Source organism: Alosa sapidissima, chromosome 12 (assembly GCF_018492685.1).
Source record: "Alosa sapidissima isolate fAloSap1 chromosome 12, fAloSap1.pri, whole genome shotgun sequence".
Taxonomy (NCBI): Eukaryota; Metazoa; Chordata; class Actinopteri; order Clupeiformes; family Clupeidae; genus Alosa; species Alosa sapidissima.
Genome location: NC_055968.1, coordinates 6,599,068 through 6,619,518, shown reverse-complemented (window position 1 = coordinate 6,619,518; position 20,451 = coordinate 6,599,068). Strand labels below are relative to the sequence as shown.

At 48.5% G+C, this 20,451-nt stretch overlaps 1 protein-coding gene across 2 annotated transcripts in view; it reads right to left on the bottom strand.

Moving 5' to 3' along the window:
• Positions 1–2,890: 2,890 nt before the first annotated feature.
• psmd1 (proteasome 26S subunit, non-ATPase 1) overlaps positions 2,891–20,451 on the bottom strand; it is a 41,202-nt gene continuing 23,641 nt past the window's right edge. For both annotated transcript variants that reach the window (XM_042111825.1, XM_042111826.1), the window contains exons 17-25: positions 18,616–18,730; positions 15,631–15,747; positions 13,855–13,957; positions 11,127–11,296; positions 9,855–9,947; positions 8,485–8,571; positions 7,022–7,192; positions 4,177–4,345; positions 2,891–3,084 (exon numbers count right to left, since the gene is read on the bottom strand). In XM_042111825.1, coding sequence (XP_041967759.1) covers positions 4,199–4,345; positions 7,022–7,192; positions 8,485–8,571; positions 9,855–9,947; positions 11,127–11,296; positions 13,855–13,957; positions 15,631–15,747; positions 18,616–18,730 — 1,003 coding nt within the window. In that variant the 3' untranslated portion in view covers positions 2,891–3,084; positions 4,177–4,198. The remainder of the gene's footprint in view (positions 3,085–4,176; positions 4,346–7,021; positions 7,193–8,484; positions 8,572–9,854; positions 9,948–11,126; positions 11,297–13,854; positions 13,958–15,630; positions 15,748–18,615; positions 18,731–20,451) is intronic.

The following is a 20,451-nucleotide window of genomic DNA, read 5'->3' as shown; positions in this document are numbered from 1 at the left end:
AATGCTAACAATGTTAGCAATGCTAACTATGCTAACCATGCTAACTAACTACAGTGGGTAGGAGTCATAGTTGATGACAAGTAACAGTTACAATGGCTGAACAGTTAAAAAGTTCAGTAGTTTAAAGGGTTAAATTGTTTAACAGTGAAATATTGTAGTGAGGACTTTTATTTTGAAACAGTTTTTGGCAGAGGAAGCAGTTGAACAGGATGTGTAGTCTTAATATGGCCAGTTTGTATGCTTAAAGCCTGAGACTGGCAGTTGATCCAGGTGGCCGGAACACCTGGCATAGGATTGCTTAACGGCTCTATTGTGATGTCACCAGCCCATGTTAAGTCTATGGGGAAATTTTGAGTAGTTTTTAATTAATAGTTTAAAAAGTATAAAAGTTACAAAGCTGAAAAATACATAGCCCACATGTCCTAAGTAAGACCTACGTAACATATTTTGAATGAAGTTTCTACGTTAAACGGTTAAAGCTGCATTAACTGCATTAAAAAGCCTTGGAATAACAGTACAGTGCATTTCCATGCACTGTAATAAAAGTGAGGTGAGGTGAGGTGAGGTGAGGTGAGGTGCCCCCCCCCCTGTCAGTGCTCATGACCCCCCCCCACCCTTTGCTCTCTGGCTCCGACCCTGTACTGAGCCTAATAAAGCTTTAAAAGACTGACCCAGCAGATTGCATCAGGCCTTCCAAATGGTCAGCAATGGTCATATGATCTAGTACTCTTCTTTCAGCTTTTTTTTCCAGCCTGATTTGTTCGATAGAATTTAAATCACACTTTGCTAGAAGTTCTTATGTCATAGAATGACGAGCAGTTTCCTCAGTACTGCCTTACTTTTGAGATCTTAGGAACTGCAGGAGGCATGAGGACATGCTGTGGTCCCCGCTATCTTTCAAATATCTGCTCAATTCTCCAGCTGACCAAAGGTAGCCCAGCCCTAAGAAAGGGAGGGGTCCACCTGGTAGCAGCACGAGACAACAAACAGTTAATCAAACTCAAGGGTACAACAGAGGAATACACAGCACCTGCCACTAAATCCCTGAATGTCTTCTTACTTCTTTCTCCACCTGTAGCCTATTACATCAGAGATGGATCAAGAGCGACAACACATGCTGCATGCAAGGCTTTCTGTGGAAACTGCCCAGTGCACCACATTAGTGTGCTGATATCCTTTGTGTGAAAGGAAATGTGACTTTAGAACAGACTACTTCATCAAGGTCATTTAAAAGAAAGAATTCAAAAGGAAATATCTATGATGTATGAGGTTGCTCCAGGAATCGTGTGATTTTTCCGAACTCCAAATGGATCACCCACACTGTAAAGGCATGCGGGAAATTAATGTTTTGGCGCGATCCTTTCCATTTATGGGAAACACAGTAGGAAAGTCTCAATATGTGTGAAAGCTTCCTCCTGTCAGTTTGGGAATGGTGAGCATCACGGAAGCAACTCACCAGCCATAGAAGAAAGAGAGAGGGGGTACGGTGTGGGGCTCACTAAACTATTCTTCTCTCCCTCCTACACACCAAAGTGAGTTGAACAGCAAAACTCAAGGTAGTGTCAGTGCCAGCGGGGTAGAAATGGTCACCACTGATTCTAATCGAGCATGGCGCCCCACATCATGACTTCTGTTGAGCAGCTTCTTGATTCTTCCTTGAGTGATTTCATGCCGTGAGGTAAATGGTGCCGCGCAGCTCTTCTTACCCACCGGTAGGGGGTGGAGGTGCAGAGAGATGTATGGCACTAACTAAATATGCATGTTCGCCAGTCCTTTAGAACGTCCAACATCAACAGCACCAAAAGCTCGAGCCCATTATTCTTCATTACCCAGCCTTCTGTTGTGTACTGAACGGAGAGAACAAATCATGCACATTTAAACGCTTCAATAACTTTGGGCATTCTTTTTAGCGCTACATAAACTGATTCTTCATCCTTACGTTATTGTGACGGGCCAAACAACAAAGTGGTTGAGCCCTCTCATTTAGCCAGCAGCAGCTGGTTCTTATATCGCGCACATGAAAAGATGTTCTCAGAAAGAGCTCAATTGCACTAGATCCAGTGGAAAATCTTTCATGTCGTCACTAAAGAGCTTGCGGGCCTTTTGGCCTTTTGAAGACTCTTTGCCCCTTTTTACATACAAGTGAATAAAACTCAAAAGAATGTGAAAGTTAACAGCATTAGCCATTACATAAGTATTCGGTGTGCTTGGCCATAAAGTGATCAGATTGCCTTCCACAGAATTTTACATAATCAATAATCTCCTTCCTAGCTGTAAACAGAAAGATGAGCCACATGAACTTATACTTGTTCCTGATTAAAATGTGCTCTTCTTTACTGGCATGACTTTTATACTTAGGCTAATGAATAGCTTGCCTACTTAATAAAAGCTGGCTTTTTAATTTGGTCTTAGTAGGACTCCACTTCAGCAAACAAATGTGTATTAGTACCGCAGCATGGCACGAGTTTTGTCATTTGCGTTGTTCCGTGAGCGTTCTAGGAACCATAAAGAGTCCGATGCTAATTAGACAAAGGCTGCGTTTGGATTAAATTAACACCAGGGACAACTAATTACAAACACACAGCTCTCTCTACACGCACAGGGCACGGAATGGGTGCCAGACATTTGTCCGTTGTGTCTAAACAAACTGTCTGCCAATTATGACTTCGATCCATCATGTAATTTTATTTGCAAGTAATCATAACTACCGTATTTCTAATGAACACACAGATGACAAGCCACTGATTTACTATGAGACCCAGTATAGGCAGATATGATCAGTTGACACTTTCATGAGAAGAGACCAAGCAACTTTGGGCATTGTTGATACTACAGCACGAGGTTCAAATCGATCTACAGTATTTGTGAACAAGCATACACAGAGCCTTAATTTGTGAGATATATTTTATTTCTTGTACTGACAGAAAATGAAACCATTAAACAAAGATAACGTTAAACCTCCCCATTCTGTCGAGGCCAGGTAGCGAAAAGAACATGTAAAAAGGGCATGGAGATGGGCGAGGGTGGGGTGGGGTGGAGCTCTGAAAGGTTCATGCTAGGGTCTGCCGTGAATTCAAACACCACCTGTGAGAGAGCAGAGAAATATCCATTACTGGCAGCACCCACAATCATCCCCACAACCACCATTGCTTTGTTACAACCCACACGCACAAAGAGAGAGAGAGAGAGAGACCGAGAGAGGGAGGGAGGGAGAGAGTGGGAGGGAGAGACCGAGAGACAGGGAGGGAGGGAGAGAGGGAGAGAATAAGCACATTGGCTTTTAGAAGTACAAAGACAGGAATTTTAAGGAGCTATTCTGGGGGGGGGGGGGGGGGGGGAATACACAACAGGAAATATTCCGGATATTTAAATTCACTCATCACCTGCTGGTAATGTTTTTGACTTCTCGCTAGGAACGTGTCAGACAGAGAACAAGCTGAGCTACACTGTTGTTTGACTTCGTGCTGCCTCCACTGGAAACTCACTGGCCAAAAATATGCTACACAGTGCCGGCCTCTGCTGCATCCCATGCCTTTAATTAAATAAGTCACACGTCATATGGATCTGCACTGGTGTTTAGATCTCTCCTCAGTGAGACGGTTACAGTGTACAGAGATTCCAGTGTGAATGCCTCACTGCTGTGTCCTATATCATGGGCTGTGGAGAGCCACCGGGCTAACGGAGGCCTATAGTGCTACGTGGAAAAGTTCAGAGCGATTAGCATTGCCTGACATTGCTTACATTCCACTGGCATTGAGGGGTTTGGCCTTGTTCTGCTGGAGCGGAGCAACACAAAGGCGTGCTAGCTTCCGCTAATGCTATCTATTCTCCATCTAAGGGCACACACAGGCAGCTTGGAAGGATTCACTGCCATAAGTGGCAAGGCAGAGGAAAAAAAAGACAAGAAAACAAATATGGAGGGGAGAGGCAGAAAATGTGTCATACTTTAAATTCTGTGTGCCATATGTCTAAGGCCTAAATACAGTATACTTTGAGATATGCGAGTGGCTGACAAGTCCTGCTCTGGGAGCCAGCACTTAACATTGAAACAGGAATTTTGGCTGATTGAGTAAGGGCTTTTAGATGGATTGTGGGACATGGAGTTCCCAAACTAATGGAGTGTGTTGTATGGGGCTCTGGGGGCCTGGGGCCGAGTGTGAAGGCAGGTGTGGGTACCTTGTGGGTGGGTGGAGTGTGCTCACTCGTCGATGTACTCAAAGGGCTCGGGGGCCTCGGGCTCCTGCTCTTCCTCCTCGATCTTGGGGCCGTGGGCAGAGACGGGCTCCACTAGCTCCTCCTCTTCCTCACTGGTGTCTTTCAGGATGATGATGCCGCCCGTGTGCAACTGACAGGGAAGAACACAAGTATGTTAGAGGCAGGAGCCCAGACAACAAGTAACAACTGGACACCACGTATAAACATTTCTCCAATTTTAGTGTCTCTACCCTAGCTGTTAGCCTCTCCACCCAAGGCATGTTGGCTAGATTCAACTTAAACCAAACATACTGACATAATGAATAATCATGTTTCAGGGAGCAAATCCACATTAGCGGTCAGAGACTACTGTAGGAAGGCTTAGATCATCACTGGGAGATAATCTACGTCCCTTTGAGCTCAGCGTGGTGCAGGGAACTCTGAAATGCCTATAGTCTCTAACACAGCTGTCAATGTGTTTGTGGGAATCTTTCCACTTTAATTAAAAACAGCACACAGTCCTGGTAGCTGTCTGACCACACGTCCTATAGGTCTGTTGACTTTTCTGAGTGGACAGAGCTAGAGGCCCTTTATCATTTTCACTGCCATCACTCATCATGAGCAGACAGTCGCACCACCTGTGGGGACCGGCAGTCCAGCAGCAGATGACCGGGGCACTGCTCTATCCTTGACCCTTGACCCTGCTGCGGGCGCAGGAGACTGCCAGGGTCAGAGAACTGAGGGGCCCGGAGCGCTGGCTCTGCTGCCGGGCAGCGGGAGGGGCAGGATGGGCCTGTGCCCTGGAACACACACAAACGGCCTCGCTCGGTCCAGCGTTGGCCGCTCCTGCCTCCTCCGGACGCCCGCCTGCCCCATGCCTTTCATCAGGCGCTCGCTTTGAAACACATGCCACGTCGTCCATCATGCCTCCCCCATCACAGCCGTCGGCACACACCTCCGAGTGTTTAGACCAACGCCTCTCTCCGGCCAGCAGACCACGCACTCCCATAAAGGGAAGAACACAGAGCTCAAGCCAAAACGTACACTGTAGGGGGCAATGGTCACAGGCTCGTCAATATGGTTATTTGTCAGCAGTGGTAAACACGCTGGGTCAAGTTGTCCAAAAACTGCACGGACTGCATATCAACATTGGCAGCCAAACAATTTCCCAGCATAAGTCGTCGGAAATGAAGAAGCCCCTTAAAAAGCACAGTGCTTTGAGGCTGAGCTAAGCTAATGGGCTCCATTAACACACACACTGACCTCTCCAGAATGACCGCGTGGCTATGGTTACACACTTGGCTCTGTTTATCTGGACGTTCGAGTGGACGGTCGTCTTCCTCTCCAAAAGGGGTCTGGTTGTGTTCCAGTGTGGGCAATGCTAAAACTGAATTTATTTACTGTAGGGAAATGGGGAACATTTAAGCATGGGCATGCGGCCGAGAGACATTGCGGGCCAAAGATGCTTTTTTCACTGCTACTAATCACATTAGGAGAGGAGGGGGGTTTGGGTTCATGCTGGGTCGCCTTACTGACATACAGCCCAGCTAAGGGAAATTAACTAAATACACATAAACAGAAAATAGGTTCCCAGGGACAATCAGCCACTGTGCGGATGGGTCTCTTGCGATATTGCTTTAACTAAAGCTCTGCTGTTATGAAAGCGCCTTCTTTTGTTTGTTGTAACTTAAGGATGACGCGGTCATCCCCAAATGGACATTTTTGGATGCGAACAGTATCCCAACACCTCCAATTATCACCCATTTCGTTCGAAAATTGTAAAACAACGATGTGTTTTAATACTTCAAAATAACATTTGATAAATGAACCTTACATTTTCATTAGCCATAGGTGTGTAGATTTTAACAAAATCTGGTTTGGTTCTTACCGGGGCCTGAAATATCCAATTTTGTTTACCACGTTCGGAGTTTAGTGCTGGCCTGGTGGGATGTCTACTTCCACCCTTTCACATGGCACATCAACGGCTAGCCCGAGAATTCTCGTCGCAATTCAAAATTCCACTGGAGCTCCAAGCGGATTTGTACACGCAGCCTTACAACACTGTTTACAGCTCTTCGAGTCACGGTAAAATGTAATTTTTGGTATATAGCTAATTTAGATACACCAATGGTGTGGTTGCTTGTGTTTTTTTAGGAATCCGCCATCTTGGTTTGTATAGAAATTAATATTAAGTGACACATACACGCAAGAGGACAGAAACACGGAACTGGTGGTAATAGGGGGCGATCCGATACAGTAACAGTGAATCTTCTAACATACTTGACTGTGTTCTGTCCCTAGGCCATCTCTAGCAACCACAATTCACTACCACCTTTACCATCACCATAAGGCTGCATGTGCGGTTTAGTAGTTGCTTTTCTCGTACAGCATACACTTTGAAATATCCTATTTCCAGCCCTGTGGAAGGGCAGTGCTACTACATGTAGAAGTCTAATCTTCCCTCCCAGTCACACGCTCTCAGCTCAGGCCCTTTAGCAGAACCAGGTGTTTGTTGTTGTTGATCAAAGTGACCACAGAGGGACCAAAAAACATGGGACTAGCGGCAGGGAAAAACAAACTAGGCAAACTGATGAAAACTGCTGTGCTGTAATGTGCTGCCGTGATACGTTTCAGTTAACCGCTTATAATGGCCATGACAAATGGATATTCTGACCAAAACAAGCTTTGGGTAATTAACAACCGAAAATGTAAGCATACCGACCATAATCCGATTCGATCTGACAAATTAGCAAGGACGTTAGCGTTAGCATTAGCATTGCTTACAGCAGTGTTAATAGCCAACCACATAGGAGGAGGGGGCACTCACAGGCTTGAAGGGCTGGTAGCGGCAGGTCTCGGGCATGGCCAGCACTTTGAGCTGGGCCGGCATCACTCGGGCCGGGTTCTCCAGCAGCTGGAAGTTGGGCTCGGGCTCCTTCTTCTTCTCTTTCTCTTTCTCCTTCTCCTCATCCTTCTTTTCTTTGTCTCCATCCGTCTCCTGTGCAGACAAAATGTCAAGAATGTAAACATGACGAGAGGACAAGCACTCGCCCCTAGGCCTTCACTGTGCAACTGATTTATACATTTCGGAGTTAGATTGTCCAGATTAACTGGTACAGTCATCATCAAAGGAGCCATAAAAGACACGTAATCGTTTGCTTCAATAAGGCACAGTTTAAAAACTCATTCAAAAACATTACTCTTATCTAAGTTTGCTTTTATACTGCCTGTATCCCATCAGAAACTAGCGCTATAGTGGGAAGTGAAAAGCCATGCTATACCAGTGGGCCATGCTGGACAGCAAACTGTGTGTGTGTGTGTGTGTGTGTGTGTGTGTGTGGGGCGTTTGACTGCTGAGTAAAAGGTTGAGTAAATATCTATTTGTCCAGTGGATTAGGCCTGTCTTTATTCGCAGGTCCATGCTGGTGTTGTGTGGACCCGCTGCTATAAATCTCTGACCTGGCGATAAGCACCGGCCAAGTGTGCAACTGTATGTGTGTGTGGGGTAGGGGAGTTGGGGGTGTATGCTGGTGGAAGGGTTAGGGACTCAGTTTCACCCGCTGACATCACCCATGCCTCAACGCCTCAGTTCCATTCCAACACACACACACACACACACACACACACACACACAGCTTCTCTTGGAGGAAAGATTCTGGAAACTCTGGCCTTTGGTGAGGACCAGGGCAATGAAAGCCCAAATTGACATTAAAATGTAATAGAGTCGACAGCACTTGAGAGGGCAGAGGCCTGTGGTAATATTCCTGGGGCTTCATGCTTGAACTACTGGTATACGACCGAGTGGGAGGGATTGATCGAGACTGGTGAAAGACAAAAAGAATGTTGTAAAAGAAAGAGAGGAAAGGATAGAGCGAGAGAGTGAAGAGAAGAAGAGGGAGAGGAAGCTGTAGTGCTCCCTGCAGCCTCGTAACTGGGGCTGATGGGAAATATGAAGAGCCTGCAAACTATGAGCACATTAAATCCTGCTCCTCAGCCCCTTCCTCACAGGGCCCAGTCTTACCCCACCCCCATCACCCCGTCCCAACTACAGCAAGAAGGCTTTAGTTTGCTGCCTCTCACACAACATACACACAGCACACACACACACACACACACACTTCACATCACCTTACGGGATGCATGTCTGGGCTCTCCACTTCACAGAGGTCTCATTAGCACACTGCATGACAAACAGCAGGAGTCCAGCTTCTGTTTGTGCTTATGGGCAGAGCCTGGACACACACACACACAGACGCACACACACACTCACACACAGACGTACACACTCACCACTTCCATCTTCTCCTCCTCCTTCTTCTCCTTTTCCTTCTCCTTCTTCTTGGCCTTGGCGGTGATGGAGAGAACAGCGGTGGAGACCTGGCCGATGGAGAGAGAGAGAGAGAGAGAGAGAGAGAGAGAGAGAGAGAGAGAGAGAGAGAGAGAGAGAGAGAGAGAGAGAGAGAGAGAGAGAGAGAGAGAGAGACGTCAGGAGTGACTGAAGGCCACATAAATCCTGCTGATGAAGGCGGCCGCATGCCGCGCTCCTGCCGGGGCGGTTATGGCAGGCGTGCGTGCGTGCGTGCGCGTGTGTGTGTGTGCGTTTCCCAGGGCGAGCAGTGCCAGCGGGAGATGGGGCTAAGTGGCTGCTCAGGGCAGCGCTGGCGCCATGCTTCGTGCAGCTGGCCCGCACAAAAGCCCTCGCGCGCTCATCAAGGTGGGCCGACAGTGCGGTCGCGGGCCTCGATCTGCCAAACACCTGCTGGAAATAACAGCCCTGCTATTTGCTGATCACAAAAGAGCATATCCTTTTTAAATGGGCTCGTCAGAGTGAGTGTGTGTGTGTGTGTGTGTGTGTGTGTGTGTGTGTGTGTGTGTGTGTGTGTGTGTGTGTGTGTGCGCGCGCTTGTGTTTGTGTGGGGGGTTGAATGAGTACATGTGTCTAAATAGTGGTGGTTTCTAATTTTGACATTGCTAATTTAAATCTTGTTTTCAGTAATCGCAGCTTCTCGACATTGCTGTAAATCCTGCTGTGGGATTGAGTAACATTTTGTGTTTGTGTTGAAAAGATATTTCAAGCTTCAGCCCCGTTTGATCCCTCTGAGTCATATCACTGTGTTTACTGTGAGGTTCCACCTGTGAAAGGGGATTTTTCCAACAACCACTCTCACAACAGGTCTAAAGCTCACGGGTTGGTAAACAGGTGAGTCATAATCGTCAGCCCGTTTCACAATAAATCCACCGTTTATTTGAATTAGATCGGCCAATTTTTATGGTGGGAAAGTTTGGCCAGCATTTTCCAAAGGAAAAACAACATTCTGACACAGGAGAAGAGTCTGCAGGAGCGGGTGGGGTGAGACTGGAGATGATGTGGGGTGAGACTGGAGATGATGTGGGGTGAGACTGGAGATGATGTGGGGGTGTGGGGTGAGACTGGAGATGATGTGGGGTGAGACTGGAGATGATGTGGGGGTGTGGGGTGAGACTGGAGATGATGTGGGGGTGTGGGGTGAGACTGGAGATGATGTGGGGGTGTGGGGTGAGACTGGAGATGATGTGGGGTGAGACTGGAGATGATGTGGGGGTGTGGGGTGAGACTGGAGATGATGTGGGGGTGTGGGGTGAGACGGGAGATGATGTGGGCTTTGTTCTCCGGGCCTAACCTTCTCCTTCTCTTTCTCCTTGGGCACCTCCAGCGCGGGTGGGTAGGCGAATGTGGAGGGCTTGCAGTTGGACCTGTACTGCACCTTGGGCATCTGCAGGAGAGGGAAACACAAGATAGAAGTGTCAGATTAGAGTTGCCACTCAACAATTCAATTCTTTTCACATCAAGGGAGATTTGTCAAAACAAATATATGTATACGCAACATACACATAAACACCTAACAAATTCCCTTTTATTTTCTGTTTTATTATGACCATTTTTACATCCAGTTTCGGAGAAAAGATGATAATTTGGATGTGGCCAAATGATCCGGCCTGCTTCTTCTCAAGCATCTGGAGGAAGCAGGACATTAAGCAAATGCCATGAAAGACATGAGTGGCAGCGCAGGAAGAGAGCCGGAGGAAAGGAAGGACGCGCTGCAGCCAAACCATCTGTCTGTGCCGGCCAGCAGAGGAGCCCGCTGGCACACGCCACAGCTCTGGGGGCAGCCACTGGCCAAGGCTGCCCGTCTTAAAAAAACACCTCCACTGGCACTCAGCGGGGGCTGCAGCAGGTGTTTCAATATGTGTGTGTGTGTGTGTGTGTGTGTGTGTGTGTGTGTGTGTGTGTGTGTGTGTGTGTGTGTGTGTGACTATTGTTTGCGAATGGCGAGGAGAGGACCCCATTTCATTAAGCCTCTGGTATGAGACATTGATCACCCTCTCCCTACAGTGGCGGCTAAGATAAAGGCTTTGGCACTCTGCCAGGGGGGTGAAGGGAAGGTGGACCGGGGGGTCTGGATTACTGTGGCGGCTCCTTACTGGGCTGGCCTGCATTAGCGTTAGTCCATCATAACCAAGCCGAACCTCGGACAATGACAATTCTGCTCACGCAACTGCCCAGCGCCTGTGTGTGTCAAGGGCCTTTAGTTCCTGCTGGCCGCATGACTGGTTTCCAATGTCACCCCCCCCATTGCAGAAGACAAGCACGAGAAGCACTGAGCCAGCTGGGCTGCAGTATGATTAGAGTGTGTGTGTCCGTGTGTGCTACAAAGACACTCTACTGTCAGAATAACATATAACTCTCAATTACATTCATACCCTTAAATGAAGACAATAAGTGCAATTTTAATCTTGCCTGTTTGAACCATGTTTGAACCAGCTGCTTAGAAGCTACCTGGAGTGCTTTTCTAACAGTTGGACTACCTCCTTCTCTCCTCCTAAATAAACACATGGCTGATGATTTAGCTGACCGGTGTGATGTGAGCAGGCTGGTGCGCTGCAGTGTTTACCTTCAGGTCCTTGTTGAGGCCGATGATGGCGGTGGGGGTGAAGGCCAGCGACAGGAAGTGGGAGAGCGGGAACCAGAACCAGAACTGAGTGAAGACCAGCAGCCCCACCACAGATGGCATGTGTGTGTGACCTGTGCGTGACTGCAGCGAGATGGACATGTTACGGCCACCTACGGAAGGATAAGCAGAGGGGGAGGGAGAGAGAGAGAGAGAGAGAGAGAGAGAGAGAGAGAGAGAGAGAGAGAGAGAGAGAGAGAGAGTGATAGAATAGGGAATGAAAGACAATGTCATAGCAACAGCCATTAGACACAGGAAAGAGAGACACCACCTTCCCTTGTTTTTTCAGGCCCCTTCATCATCTTAGTCGCCCTTCCTTGAGCGCTGTAATTGCATATCACACACAAAGGCCTTCAGGAATGTTCTATTAGTCATCCCTGATATTAATGGCATTAAAGTCAATTACTGGAGGCTGGGTCTTGATTAAAACAATGCAGAGATGGCCGAGGGGGATGTGGGGGTGGGCAGGGAGGTCTGATGGCAGAGGCAGAGTGCAGAGTCCAGCCATAATTAAGCTACAACGTGGGGGTCAGGGTGCAGAGATAGGGTGGACCGCTGAAATAATAGCCCTTCCTCTCCCTTGGGGAGGGTTAGAGAGAGGGGGAGAGATAGAGGGATAGAAAAGATAAAGAGTGCAGGGGCAGAGAAAAAAAGAGCGAGAAGAGGAAGGTAATGAGAGGAGGAAGGAAAGAGGTGGAGAGGAGGGGAGGGGCGGGGCGGAGGGCAGAGCATGGGGCACATCTCTTCTTTTTTTGGAGCATATCTGGAGGATAGTTCACAGGCCACTGGGGAGACAGGCAAGCGGCCGCCATGCCTTTGATGAAAGGGAGACTTAAGACTGGACAGGAGGGAGTTGTTCAGATTCAACAAACAATAGCACACCTACTCCCTCTGTCTCCGAAACACAGACTTCTCACATTTCCCTGCTCCCACTCACCTTCCCCATATTGTTTCTGTTGTTGCTTATCGTCACGGCGACCTGCAGGTCATCCGATTCCTTATTTTGACTGCCGACTGGCAACTCCCTAATTTCTCGACCTCGTAGATGACAGTAGAACGCATAACAACAACACTGAGCTGCGCCGAAGAGTCGCCGCCAAATGGCCTTGTTTCCAAGCGTCCCCCTTGTGAGCGCGCGGCACAGCGAGGCAGACTCACGCCAGGCCCTGTGAGGAGATTCCACAGCGGCTGATCTAAAACAGCCGCGTTCATCAGGAGCACTGGACAGAGCAACACACACGCCCAGACGGACAGACACGCTGATGATGGAGGTGTTGATGAGACGCAAAGGGCAGTTGCCAGCTGGTCAGGAGGAGGTGAGGGCACTGATCTAAAAATGAAACTGGCCCTTTGTGGAGGCTGATAGGAGATGGTTTGGCCCAAGGGTGAAAGGCAGCAGAATGTGGAAGAGATATGGAGGGGATGAGGAGGAGGAGGAGGAGGAGAGTGGATCACCTGAGACCAGGGGCACGCACAGGAGCATTAGCAGATGACGGGAAACTTGAGAAACAAAACAATCGCTCCATCTCGTCTGAGTGGGAGGTGGGTGTGTGGTCGCATAAATGTCAGGGGATGGCGTTTATGCTGGGGCCCAAGCTTGGTGATGTTTTTCACCCGTACATATGCTGTTGATTGGGATAAGGAAAAGGGCGGGTGTGTGTGTGTGTGTGTGTGTGTGTGTGTGTGTGTGTGTGTGTGTGTGTGTGTGTGTGTGTGTGTGCAGGAGCTGTGCGTGCTGATCTCAGAGAGCTGATCCATCTCAGAGATCTCATCTGCCCAGAGTAGGAGCCTGTTCCGGCCTGCCTGCTGTCGCCATGACAATGATGCATGGAGGGCATTAGGGGGGTTGCTCAACTACTGCAGAAGAGCCAAGAGAGGGCCTGGCAAGCCATCTACAACCCGCTGCCCAATCTCATACTCACCTCGCAACAACACACACACACACACACACACACACACCCCTTATCTCTTTCTCATGTACACAGAAGGACCATCACACCAAAGCACAAACCTTCAGCAAATTTAACTCCCGTGTCACCAAATCCAAAGGAATAAGAGAGTTCATTGTAAAAATGTGTGCACACGCAGTAACGTAAAGACCAATAGGACTCGTTTCAAACTAATCTAATGAATCAGCACAACAAAGTTAGCCCAAGTATTTCGCTGATAAGGACAACCCTGCCATACCCACCCAGCTCTCTGAAGCTGTTAGGACGTGTGCAGCACCTGGCCTTATATTTGGACAGGCTCTCCACACAGACCTTTTGGAGTCTCCCGACGCCAGCCCTGCTCTTTCTCTGGGGCTCACACACAAAGCCCACTGTTAGCATTAGAGAGCGTGTCTCGCCACACGCTTGCATTCGGGGTATGCGTACACACATCTGCGCTCGCGTCCAGCTCTCAAAGTGACGATCTGCAGCTCGCATTGGGACCTCACACACACACATACACATACACATGTGTATACACACACACACACACACAAAGAATAAACACACACATGCACATTGTATATACACACGCAAACATACAAAGGGGGTGGTGGGGTTGAGCAACGTGGCTATCGTCACACGAGCTAACGCAGCGCGACACCTTTGGAGCTCGCTCCATATCTGTTGGAACTAGAACCTCAACAGAGGGAACAAGAAAAGAGCACAGCCGGAACGCTCACCTGCATCCAGGATGCCCTGGGCCAAGATGGCCCCGAACTTGGCCATCACGTCGTCGTGTTTGTCGTTGATGACCTTGGAGTACAGCTGCCTGAACTGAGCGACCTGGTGGAGGAGAGAATAAAAGTCTGGTCAAAGTCTGGTCAGGTGTTTTCCTCTAATTCATAGGTGTGAAATTGTTGCCACTACATGATTAATGTAATTCTGCAGACAGAGTTGAAATGGCATCAAAACCTTTTTGAATATTGCTTTTCAACAAAAACACAAAAAGGTGGTGTGGTGTGGGGGGGGGGGGGGGGCAAAGACACAAATTTGCATAAAAATACAAATCTATGAACTAAACAACACAAAGTTGGTTTTCATCTTAAAACATTTCCTGTCTTCTTTTTTTTAAATTAAAAAAGGGAGAATAAAAACAGTTTTGCCTTTGTATCCATTTGATCGCTGAGAACACTTAGGCGGCATTCATGCAGTGTTGTGCTTGGCAGAGGAACATGACAAGTCTGTTGTTTGTTGCAGCTGGTCTGGGGCATTCTGCACTTACTGCATCAGGCAGATGAAAGCTGCTGTGCACTATGACAAGCTGTTGCCTTTTCCCTCATTTCGGATTGATCTCTGGAGCGACCTTCTAGACTGGCTTTCTCTTTGTACAAACCATTTTCACTTTGCTTTCCAACTCACTCTCTCCAGCCTCGCCCAGCCCATCTCCCTCCCTCCGGGTCGCAACTTCATCAAGCTCATTCGGTTAGCTGCTTTCAACTCCCTCTCACGGTCTCCCTCTCCCTTCATCCGTCACGCTCACACACACACACACACACACAGACACACACACACACACTTCATCCATCATCTTCCCCCCTCTCATTCCCTCTCTCACATGGAGCTAAACTTGTGGAGGAGTTTAAATTGGGGGTGACTCAGGGATGAAGTTCAGCTCCCCCCCAAACACTGCGCCACTACCGAGCCATTTTAAGGAGCAATCACGGGCCTAATGCATTTCAATGTTCCGCTGATCGTGCCTGACCTCCCTGTCTGGGAGCTTAATGGCTTTCATCAGCGCACCGACACGCCGATGCATACAGAATGCGGCGCAGCGCAGCACGGTGGAGAGGCACAGCCACCAATACTGCAACCGCCACCATCCGTCACCACGCTGGGACATGGGAGTGAACGGGTGGAGCATGCAGTGTCGTTAAACACTAAAAAACCCATTCATTAACCTGATTTTGAAGTGTGCCAGTCTGGATATGTGGATAATAGAATGAGTGATTAATGGTCTATCTGGGTTTAAAAAAAGTGCCATGGATCACTGCTAGGTGTCATTACTGAGTAAATAAACAAGTAAATACCAAATTGATTGAAGGTGACACGTGGCCTGCTTGTATGGACAGACTAAAAGGGCAGTGCTGCAGTTTGTGAACAGAGGGGACGTAAAGGTCCTTGTGTTGACTGCTGTCCCTACCTGACCTGCCATCACCACCCCGTAGCAATCCATCCATGTCTCAGCTTCTCTGCCACTTCAGGGCAGAGAATATCCACCGTTTCTGACTGGACTACGCAAGGACTGCAAGTGTCAAGGGTGCAGTGAAGATAGCTCTACCTGAGGCTCATGCCTTATTAGATCACCTCAATGACTTTAGAACAGCAGAGTTCTAAAGCCTCCAATTGGTAGGAGAGTGAGCCAATTAGATGCTAGTGTGTATGCCAGAGGGAGCATCTACACTTGAGTGTCCTGCCTAATTTAGGACAGAAGGCTTGTGTTTGTGTATGCCGCTCACCTTCGGACAAGTGACCTCGGTCTGTTGAATCATGATGAGGGCAGAGGCGATGAGGGCTCCCTGTCTGACGTAATTCACGGGGTCGTTGGTCATGGGCTCCAGAAGGTTTATGGCTTCCTGTGTGTGGGAAAACAAATCATGCATACTTTAGAAATGCGGTACATATACTGACAAGGCTTATGTGCAGTGGTTTGGGGGAGGCTCTTATTATACCAAATGCAATATCATATTCCGTCCCATTTTTATGACTTTTATGATTTCTTTTCATCAAGAGATGATGAAAAGAAATTTGTAAATAACCCATCCATGGTTAAGTACTGATTTGCTCTTCTGACTGAGGAAAAAAAAAAAAGTCCTCTGGAGAACAGGAGCTGACAATCATAATGTTTACGGACATCAACTCAATTTCAATTCAGACAGTTCAAAGTCAATTCAGACAGCGACAGCCAGGCGTGTAGACAATACTATTAGCGGTGTCTAGCTGCGCCAGCGGCTGAATATAATAGGGCAAAGCTATATCACAACTGGGGCATCGCGAAATTAAGTTGAACTCTCTGCTCTTATGAAGACGTTATTGTGGTGGGTGATCGTGCTGGCAGGTTCGTCAGACATTCCTTGCGGTGTTTGGACTGAAAACCACACACTTATCATTTTGCACCGTGCACATTCATCAACAGCAACACCTGTGACCCATTTCACGTGCCGGAGTTCTAAACAATTGGGCAGGCTGGTCAGCGAGAAGGGCTCGTGTTTGGAGTAGGCGGCTAGGTGAGGTGCGGAGACCGACACAAAGACAGAGAGCAAGGAAGGGAGGATGGGGGCAAAGAAAGAGGGGAAGGAAAAAAGGAAAGTAGAAATGATTGCTGCTGGATTAGCAAGACTGGAGATTAAATTCACTTTCAAAAGGTTTCCTCCTTTTCCTCGGATGGACATCCATCCACACATACATATCGGGGGATTTCGGAGGAGTGGCTGGAGACTGCCTTCAGCTGTCTGACTGGATGAGCCTCAGATCTCTCAGCAGGAACCAATCCTCTCCTCTCGATTAACGATTCTTTCAGGGGCCTCACCAAGGCAAGTGGCCCAACAGCAAGGCCTCGCCAAGGGGCTGGCACAGAAATGGGTGGCACGAATCAATGTGCTCAAGAAATGGGTGGCACGAATCAATCCCAGTGCCCGTCAACACCAACGCCAGTGACAGACACAAACACTGTGGAAAACCAAAACCAAACCGCTCTCGGCCAACAATTTACACGGCTCACACCTCAACGCCAATTTGTTCCCCTCCATTGGGTTTCTGGGCACAGCCCACCCTCGCCCCAAGGCCGAACCTGCCATCCAGCAGGCTTGTGCGAAAATACCACGTCTCTCCCCCTCTTCTTCCCCGACTCCTGAGATGAAACTGTCCACAGGACTAATGAATCGTTTTAATACGGTGGCAAAGAGGAGCGGAATAATAAGAATGAAAACGGTATGGAATGGCTGCATTGGGCTTGCCAGCACAGAGGTGATGTGAAATTTTCGACTTGGGAGTGGAGCCTGCCTGGGAGCCTTGACCACATCCTGTGCTTGATTGGAGAGTCTGCTTAAACTGAGGAGACTGAGCGTCAAGACTAATCTATGCAGCGGCCTGAAGAATGCCATGCTCCTGCGCAGGCCTCCGCCTTAGTGCACGGAGCCCATGGACAGATGGGGACACACCTTCCAGGGCTGCAAGACGTCAGCCCAAACCAAAGGTTTAGAAGGTGCGGAAATGACTTAGAAAGAGAAAGGCACAACTTATTTTCTCTCTTGACGCTATACATTTGCATGCGTGCAGAAAGGCGACCCATTTCCCTGACAAATTGCAGAGAGAGAGAGAGAGAGAGAGAGACACGACCAATAGCAAATGGTGTTTACATTTGCAAAATGACTTGGACACCAGGTAAAATAGGGGGGTTCCAAACAGCTTTGTTCTGCACTTTCTCCATGTCTCAGAACAGCATGGGCGACTACAATATGCCTGCAATAAAAATAACCGAAACCCCAGGAGTATAAATTATGGAACCTGGCGCATTAGGCTGTGCGTGACCCAAATAGGGATCCACGGTCGCAGTGGCAGTACTATCCCTCATACACACACAAACACACATACAGGGACAGACAGAGAGACACACACAACTCTGGGTCCAGTTTGTGGAGACGGGTGGGCACGTGCCGGCTCCAGGTGAAATGGCCCGTGGCTCAGCTTGGGTTTGCGGCATCAGAGAGCCCAGCCAGAGTCAGAGCCCAGAGTCAAGCGCTTCATTAAATCATCCAGCCAAGGAGACAGACGATTCCTCTGTGTGAGTGTGTGTGTGTGTGTGTGTGTGTGTGTGTGTGTTTGTTTCCAGTGAGGCAACACAGGCAGAGACGCTGTGGCCTCACTGAAAACACTGACACTGGTGTGGACGAAGCCCTAGTGTGATCTCCCACAGATACAGCCTCATGTGAAGTCTCAAAGAATCCCTCAGGGATGCACTCCCTGCACAAACACAAAAACATACATACTTCAGGGAGTGCACCAACATCAAGAGATCAATCACTGTTGCTCTAGAGGAGAAATGGTGCTGAAAATGATGTATTCAGCGTAGTTCTTATGTAGCAATCCACTCCAGGGATTAGTGATAACACTTCCCTAAATGCTCTTAAGGGAACCGTGTGTCATCTTCCACTGCATCAGACAGAGGAACTAGCCGTGTCTTTCAGAGAGACCTATGAGAGGTCTAGTGATATTTCAGATTGTTGCTGTGAAATTGGTTTGATCGGTCGTTGCGACCCATCTCAGTCAGCACTCATAATTCTCAGCCAGCCAGTCTGCTAATCAAACCATGCAACAGCTGGCACCAGAAACCGGGGAAAGTGTCGTGGAGAAAGAGGGACATGAAGACAAGAAATAGATGAAAGGTGAAGGGCAGGAAGTAGAGGGGTGAGGAGGTGTGGGATAAAAAGGAAGGGGGACCTCACCTTGAGTCCTGTGCCAGCACAGCAGATCCCCAGGGCCATGGCCGCTCCGCAGCGCACATGAGGGTTGTAGCTCTCCGACAGCAAGGACACCACGCTGGGGCACTGATCTGGAGTCCTGCACACACACACATTCAGACACACACAGGTGATTTTAGTGAAACTGGGATAATGGGACAGTCACTTGTTAGAATGCAACTGCATATTCAGGGGCTCACACATCCAAATGGCTCTGAAAAAGACAGAGTTAGACTTGCTAATCAGTGCATACAAGGTGTGCTGCAATGTGCTACTCTCTGAAGTGGCTAAATACTCTGACCAATGCATCTAATAGGGTATAGGTCCAGGTATTTTTACATTAACTGCAAGGATTGAATATGGCTGCATTTCAGCAGCTTTTGTACATAAAGGTCTGAAAAAGCTATGGTACAATGCTGAATGTGCATCTCAAACCTTGCATAGCTATAATCAAGGGAAGTGGGTGCCCTGATTTAGCTAAAGGCCACGACAAATGGATGGTATACAGGATGTTTAGGTCACATCAGCTAAACTGCTGTGCTGTTAAATTTTGGAACGCCTCACACTGCCAATATGTTTGAGTGTGTAAGGGTACCATTTTTTTTTTTGTAATTGTGTTAGGTGAGGAGGGGGGCTAGACCACTGCCATGTGTCTAAAAAGTGGGCCAGTGATTAATGTACTTGACACTTTTCCAGGACTTCATACCTTTAGTGTGAAGTGGTGGGGGTGGGCAAAGTTGGAGGTTGTGAAAGCGAAACTGTGTGCCTTCCTATTTAGTAAGACAAGCTCTTTGGCTGCCACTGTAATTGCATGGGGTCTGGCCCAGTCTGAATGGGAGCTTTCTTTGTCAAATCGAAATTGTCATTTCTTGTGCAGACTAAATGAGGACCTGCAAAATTAACATGCGGGGACCCCCCCGCCCCCACCTCGCTCCCTAGAGCTGCCTGCAGCCTGATCTGCTGCCCTCCCAGCATGAAGGGGGGGGGGGGATTCGTCTTGGCGTGTCTTTCACCCTTTCGGAGGAGGGGGGTTGGGGGCTTCGGGAGCAGAAGATGCGAGGACATAATCTCTGAAACCAGGCAACCCAGGCCCAACACTGACGACTGGAAACATGCAATTTATCATCGGTTGGCACCCAAAGCAGAACATTACGCATTGTTATATGGTGGAGGGCTTTGACACTCGAGAGTGAGGTGGGGGAGGAATAGGAGCAGGGCTCTCTGGAACATTGGAGCCCCACAGCAGTAAAAGAGGCATGCTGGCAAACACCCACGTCTCCCCCCTCCAACTTCTCCAGCTCTTGCTGGTACCAACATTCACTCTGACCCTTGCTGTGCAAGGTGTAGCCCCACATTTAGAGAAGGATCACAAACTGATGCCAGTGTGGTCCTCACTTTTTCCTGGCTCTGCCATGCTGTCGTAGGGCTACAATAGAAGCTCCAGTAGAGCCTCTTCACATGGTCCTTTTGAACTCCCACTCCAAAAACCTCCTCTTTCGCCCTCTCCTTCAGTTGGACAAACCCTCACAAGTCAAGGCAGCTGTGTCAGGAAGGTTTTCTTTAAACAATTTACACAAGGTGATTACAGCTCACCAGACCTCGCTAAAGCTCGCTGGTCTAGGGTGGGATTGGTGTCTGAGGAACAGGAGTGGTGGGGATTATGCGGAGGGAGTGTGTGTGTGTGTGTGTGTGTGTGTGTGGGAGAGAGAGAGAGAAAGAGAGAGAGAGTGGGAGGGAGAGTGCATGTCGGTGGGTAGTTAGGTAATGTGTGACTGCCTCCAAGTATGTTTGTACTGTGTGGTCATATGGTCTTTCCATGAT